At 36.4% G+C, this 7,458-nt stretch overlaps 1 protein-coding gene across 1 annotated transcript; it reads left to right on the forward strand.

Annotated features, from left to right (window-relative positions):
* The first annotated feature begins 533 nt into the window (after positions 1–533).
* Positions 534–7,147, forward strand: utp11 (UTP11 small subunit processome component). The gene is made up of 8 exons (XM_053493882.1): positions 534–680; positions 1,477–1,538; positions 2,257–2,359; positions 3,784–3,897; positions 4,019–4,112; positions 4,217–4,347; positions 5,698–5,808; positions 6,740–7,147. Exons 1-8 carry the CDS (start codon positions 621–623, stop codon positions 6,821–6,823), a joined length of 759 nt encoding a protein of 252 aa, XP_053349857.1. The 5' UTR covers positions 534–620; the 3' UTR covers positions 6,824–7,147.
* The last annotated feature ends 311 nt before the right edge of the window (positions 7,148–7,458 follow it).

Here is a 7,458-nt window from a genome sequence, read left to right on the forward strand (position 1 = left end):
CCTCCTACCTGTCTCCCTGATCACATTGGCTGTAGTTGTCCAGTCAACTGAAAGCACCTCCTGACCACCCATAGCCTGTCTCAACTCCTCCCTAAAGACTTCACAACATTCTTCCTTTCTCAGCTTCCACCACTTTGTCCTCCGGTCTGCCTTTGTCCTCTTTGCCTTCCTCACCACCAGGGTTATTTTACACACCACCATTCTGTGTTGTCTGGCTACACTCTCCCCTACCAACACTTTGCAGTCACTGATCTCTTTCAGGTTACAACGTCGACACAAGATGGTCCTAACAGTGTTGTGGAAATAGGAATTAAAAGAATGGTCATAATTGGCCTGTACGGTCCCTAGTTGTACTGCAGAGGTTCCTGGATGGATGGATTGTGTAAATCGCCTAATTTATTTTTAGGGTTAAACGTGCTTAGCACACCCGTAATCTGTTAGTACTGTAGGTCTAAGTTCTTTATTTAAACTCCTGTCCGCTAGATGGCGGTGTTACACATTGTGCTACATGTAAGCCACTTTATCCCGAAGAAGGAAGACACACGTGTGTTGATACAGCTACAGTTCCTTTAGCTAAGCGTGTGAGACGGGTGTACGGTGGTGTATTAACCCTAACAGACATGTCTTCGTTTAGAAAAGCTTTGAAATCCAAACAGCGGGATCACAAAGAGCGATCTCAGGTAATAAATAATTAGTTAGCATAGATGTAAAATATGCTCATGAAGCTAAGCTACCCCGTACACTGAGCTGTAGCACGACGGTGTTAATGTTAACACAGCGGTTATTAAAGGTGTCTAACTGTAAATAAATGTTCTATCGTAAGTCTAAACAATGCAAGATTGACCATTGATTAGCTTGTCAAACAGAACAGTGAGAGCGCTTTTTTGTGAAGGAAAAACGGTTCAGATGCTAGTTGCTAATGTGTTGCTAGGTTCAAGTATTTTCATTATTCCCACAAGTAATGTGCCGCGCTGACGTCACAGGTTGACGTCTTAGAAACCAGTCGCTACGGTCTCACTGCAGGTGCTTTATAAAGAAATTAAAAGTGCTCTAAATTATTCAAAAGTGTAAAAAAAAAAAAATAGTAATTAAAGGAAGTTGGCATTAGAATGTGGAAAATCGGTATAACTTCTAGAACCTGCTGACTAAAATAAAAAAACCCTGTTTTATATAATAATATTAAACATATATACTTTTGTGTGGTTCAGATAGTCCCTTTTGGTGACATCTCAACAGGATCACTGAACACAACATTTATTGGATATCAAAGTGGCGTGATAAAATTACTTATTGACATTACTCTTCATATTTGTATTTGACAATATGTGCATGTTGAGGTAATGTAAATGCTTTACTTTATGTAGAGGTTAGACTGGAAATAAGAATGCTACTGTAATTCATCTGTAAGATTGAAGGTTTCTGCAGTATTTATCCATGACTTTGCTGCAATGCTAATTCTGTCTCGTTTTTATGCAGCCTGGATTGAGGAAACATTTAGGACTCTTGGAGAAGAAGAAGGACTACAAACTCCGAGCAGAGTGAGCATGCATTTTCTGCAACCATGTGTACACTACATGGCCAAGCTGTGGCTCAAAAGTTAGAAGCACACATAAGATGTCTTTGTATACTGTAGCTAAGGGCTTGATAAGAGCCTCAACCGCATTCAACACCTTTAGGATGCACCGTGCTCCTGGCTCAACATCAGTGCCTGACCTCTTCTGGGTGAATGAATGAAAATAACCAACACCACGCAACAAAGTCTGGTGGAATCCTTCCCAGAGGAGTGGAGATTATTATAACAGCAAAGGTGGAATCAATCTGGAATTGAATGTTAAAAAGTCACAAATAATTGTGATAATCAGGATCACAATTTGGCCATCATCTTATTGCTTATCAGTGTATTTTGATATTGTGTATGCCCAGACATTATTATTATTATTATTATTAATAATAACTAATTAAGTAGTCACGTGTAGGAGCCCATGTCAACATATTTAATCTAGGCTAATGACTTGTCTGCCATTCTTAAAATATGTTTAGATTTTTCTTATAACAAGCTATTCATTAATGTTCATGATATAAAGTTGATTCTGTGTCTACACTTCCTTGTCTGTATGTCAGGGACTGTGTGCTATGTGAATGATGGATTTGGCTCAGTATGATTTATTTGCAGCAGTCACACTGCTGCAGCCGACAGCAAGTTTGATTTGAACAAAACAGGAATGCCATCATGTGCTTGTTATTTTTTTTATGTAGTGACTACCATCGCAAACAGAAAACCCTTAATGCCTTGCGCAAAAAGGTGCTGGACAAGAACCCAGATGAATTCTACTACAAGATGATTAACACTCAGTTAAAGGTATGTATTTAATTATTTTTAATCTGCCTTCCAGGGGTCACGCACCAGCCTGACTGTTGTTTCACATTTGGATAGAGAAGTCAAAATAAGAAGTTTAATCCAATTGTATTGCAGTACTGTGCACGTTCTGTGCTACCCTTAATTTTTTCATATTAAATTAAATTAATTGAAATTATGTAGATGGTATTTAAATTTGAACAAATCTTTTACTGTGGAAGGCTGCAAAGTTACTGATGATGCAATTTTAAGATTGCTGGTTGATGTAACAACTTCAGCAGCAACCTCCTTTCCCCTCTCATCTGATTCAACTACTCCAACATTCAGTATCAGCAGTATACTTATAACTGGCCTAATGATCTGCCATCATCTGCACCTGTTTCTCACTGGTTCATGCCTTAAGTAAGATTTTTCTATGCTTGAATGATTCTTAGGTCAGAGCTAAATATTCTGTTAGGAAGCCTGGACAGCTATTCCGCAAGATTACATTAAAGAACACAAGAAATTTTAGCTCTTTGAGAGCAAAATATGAAGAAACGAGGGGTGGCTCATGACTTTTGCACAATTCTATAAAAGGTTTAGCACTTTTTTTTTCATTCCGTTTATCACTTTAAACAATGGCCATTTTTAAAAGGCAGCTGCTCAGAAATCCAGATGTAGATTTGGTAATGATTAAGCTGGAGGTAACAGTAGTAAGGAAAAACTCTCTGAGATGACATAAGGAAGAATCTTGAGAGGAACCAGACTCTTCTGTGTGACCTTGGATAGTGGGATTCCACATCAGTGTGAGCACAGGACAGTCTTTATAATTACAGCAACAGTTGTTTAAAGATTCAGGTATACACTAACCAGTTAAGATTAGGCACAAGGATGAGACTTGTGATCTGTGTGTAAGAAGTGCACATTGTAAAGGTTGGAGCATCCATAGAATTCAGACATTTGTGTGAAGTAACACTAATACAGTTGGTGATACCTAAATCTTAATTGCTTTATTTTACAGCTGTTGGTTTTGGTTTCTGTTTAAATATGGGCATATTTTACATACTTTCCAAATACAAGTTATGGACCTGACTGTATTTACTGTTTCAATTAACAGCCTTTAAATGGTAGTAAGTGAGAAGCATAGATTTAAATTTATGTAATACCCATTGTACATGATGAAAGCAATTGAAATATCTACATCCTCTGTCTGCTGGTGACTGGCTAATACACGTTCCACACTGTGGATTTAATCTAATCAAATTGTTTGTCTTTGGCAGTAACAGCTCCTGCATGCATTATTATATCTGTGGAGTTTGTGGTGTTTTATACATCACATCTTGCCTCATTTTGTAGTATCATTGTGTATAGATGTTTAAGAGTGGTATGACTTTATACATTTTTGATAATAAAATAATCAAACTAATGTTCAATGTATCCTCTGTTAGGATGGAGAGCATGTGATTAAACAGAAATCGGATAAGATAACCGAGGAACAGAAGAAAGTCATGAGAACTCAGGACATTGGATATGTGGAAATGAAGAGGGTGGCTGAGTCTAAGGTATATATGGCGCTTTATCATCAGATCAGTATTATAATAAGTCATCAGTTACTATCTCAACAGTTAAATAGCATATGTCATTGTATTTTGATGAGGCTGAATGTTTTTGGATTTTACACAGAAAATTGAAAGATTAAAGTCTGAACTGCATTTTCTGGATGCCGAAAGTGAACAGAAAAACTCGCATGTCTTTTTTGTGGACACCAAAAAGGAAGGTACGTCTAAAACCTCGTAAAGTTTGTGCCAAATTTGCTAACTTTGGTTCTTCTATCTGAAAAGGATTTAGTATAATTAAAAGTAACCCTTGTGTCTCTGACAGTGATTGATTTTAACCTGGCCACACACCTAAACACCGTGCCTGAGCTAATCAACAGAGCTTATAACAGACCTACACTGGACACGTTGGTGAAGAAGAGCATTCAGGGGGCTGTGATCCCAAAGACTATAAAAGTAAGTATGAGTAACAAAGTTTGATCAAATTTGGAGAGAGACAGATTTATGTTGTTCTCTTATTGTCACTCATCTTTCATTTCAGCAAATAGCATGTGATACTTGAAAACTATAAATTTTTATAATGATACGATAAGCATAAAACTGACATTTACAGAAGACTTCAAGTACAGTACAGTAGGGCTGTGCAATTAATCGAATTTCGATTTCGGGTCTCAACGATCACAAAAATGGTATAATTGAAAAAAAGAAAAAATAATTTCACTTTTTTTTAAAGTTATTTTGACCTGCGTTCTGACGCCCGCGCATCCGCACTTTTGCCTTTCCAGAAGTATATTAGTATGGTTGAGAACGAAGGGTTCAGGAAAATGATAAATACTCTGGACAAGCGTTATGCTTTGCCATCTCAATTTATTATTTTATTTAATATTGATATTTTCTTTATTACTTGTTTTCAAAAGATTGTGGAAGTGCACTACATTGTTGACCTTGTTTGCCTTTATCTGTTTTATCTGTCTTAATCTGTTTTAAGGAGAATTTACTGTTCTGTTCAATAAATGCAACATATTTTCAAAGTCAATGAGTAATCGTGTAAAATAATCGTGATTTCAATCATGACCAAAATAATAGTAATTGATTTTTTTCCCCATTATTGAGCAGCCCTAAAGTACAGTGATGAGACTTTTTGTATAAGTCTGTATGTCAGTGAAGGACGATCTCGGTCAAGTTGGTTCAGAGCCCACTGCAGTCCCACCGCGCCAAGTCATTTTCACATGTTAAAGGAGTTCCTGGGAGGCCAGCATTTCAGATATGATGCAGGCAGTCTGATCATGACTCCAGTGTACTGAGAAATCTTTTTACCTAGATGGTATCCAAGCACTAGTGAAATAGTGGGATAAGGGTATTAACGTTCAGGGGATTAAAAAAAGGAGGAATAAAGATATTTTTTACTCTCTTTAACTGTTCTGTTATTCTGCACAATCAAAAGTCTTAGTTTGATTTGAATGTTAAACTGTCAGCCTTGTGGGACGGACACCACAATTTTGTAACTTAATATGCATGCTACTTCATCTAAACCTCACAAGCTGCCCCAACACACACACAAACTTTACTGTTCCATTAATTAGCTTGCAGGGATAAGATACAACCATTTCATAGGATAATCTCAAGGCCCTCCATGACCCTACACTGGATAAGCGGCAAAGATAATATATGGATTGGTTTTTAGAGTATTTGCCTCTTCATGTGGTAGTTTGTAATTCTGCCACTTTCCCCACATGGTCTGTATGTTATATGGGTATGTATTGCATGTTTATGCTTCTTTATTAATTTATATTTGGAACACTACAGAAACTGGCCAAACAGCGAAAGGTTCAGTATGAAGAACTGTCCCAGCGTATCGACAGAGAGAAAAAAATGTTTACCATCAGTCAGAAGATCCAGACCCGCAAAGATCTTCAGGTGAGCACACTTTTCCACAAAGGGATTCACCTATACACTTGCCACACTGCATCACTGGAATTAATTAAACACAGCTCTTAAATTCTTTCAATGAAATATTTATTTATTTATATCTATAGTGCTTTTAACAATGGTCATTGTCGAAAATCAGTTTTACAGAATCAATAGGAAATTATGGAAATGTATATGAAATGTGAGAAAATCACATTGACTAGTAGAAGTGGGAAGGAAATGCAGGTCTTATCCTGTAATGCCTGGTATGATTTAAGAATACAGAGCAAGGTTCCTTAGATACCCGTCAACAAAATCTCTACAAATCCTGTAGGGTCCCAGCTCATACCACATGTTTTAAAGGATTTTTAGGTTAGAGCACTCTGATGGCCCTTTTTTTTTTTAAAAGCTTGTTTCTATGGTGTGGAGTGCTAATAAATCTCCATCATGATCCTTGGAGAGTTTTTTGGGTCATCACAGGTCTGCTTGGAAATTATCAACCCAGTGGTTGATTTGGGTATTTTTTGGTATCTAGCTATTATTTTATAGCCATGGCTTAATTTTAAACACCAGCACAATTTTGTTTCATTTGATTATTTGATGTTTCCCTTTGGTGATGGATTTTCAAGAAATTTTGGCCTCTTATATGTAGATCCCAGTGAAACCCCTGAAGACTGCTTTAATCAGGTAGAATAGGTGAACTTGGAATTACAAATGGAAACAATTCTAGGGATTCCAACAGTTGGTGCCACGTGTGTTTTTATTTTTTAGATAAATATTTAAGCTTAATAACAATAATATATATATATATATATATATATATATGTAATTTTTTTTTTTACTTCTTTTACTAAGGATGCCAATGACTTAGACTTTCAGGGGTTTGATTATTCCTAAACATTTTCTGATTGTTGTTTGGGTGGTGTTTTACTACTAACAGGACAAGAACAAGAAAGTAAAAGTGAGGAATGAGACATCCACTGCTCCTGCCATCTACAAATTTGAGGCCAAAAGGAAAAGATAACACACGCATCCCGCACCAGTGAAGATGTATTATTTCAAGGAGAGACATTCACATGCTTAAAACAACACACAGCTGAGCTTGAGCTCAAACCAATGAGTTAATATGTATCATTTTAATCTACTGCATGTAGGAATATTGTACATATTGGGCTTTCTTGATCGATTGGGAAAGTCACATTGCAGCTCACTGGATTCACGGGCCACATACAATTTGGTTGTAACCTTTATTTTGGAAAAGCTGCTGTTTTGTAATGTTTGTATATATCTAGGATAATGGAGCTCGTTATGATTGTGGTTTGTACTGAAATAAAACCTTGTGTAATAACATTGTGTTGTTTTTAACCATTATCAGTAGGTGGCAGTAGCATATCTTGGTGGCATAATGAAAGTGTTGCTGGAGACAACTGAGAAGCGGCAACGTCCTTTTCTAAAAACTTTGGTACAATAAAATACTAATGGTTCATACCAAATTGAAAGAATTAAAATGTATATATGATGGTTTGGATGCACAGAGCATGGAGCTTAACACCCAATATTTTTTTTCAGAGATGCTGAACTACAGTTGAGCTTACATATATATTATAATATTTAATTTTAATTTATTTTTCATTAGAAATATTACTAATTTATTCTACT

The sequence above is a fragment of the Clarias gariepinus genome, chromosome 4 (assembly GCF_024256425.1).
Source record: "Clarias gariepinus isolate MV-2021 ecotype Netherlands chromosome 4, CGAR_prim_01v2, whole genome shotgun sequence".
NCBI lineage: Eukaryota > Metazoa > Chordata > Actinopteri > Siluriformes > Clariidae > Clarias > Clarias gariepinus.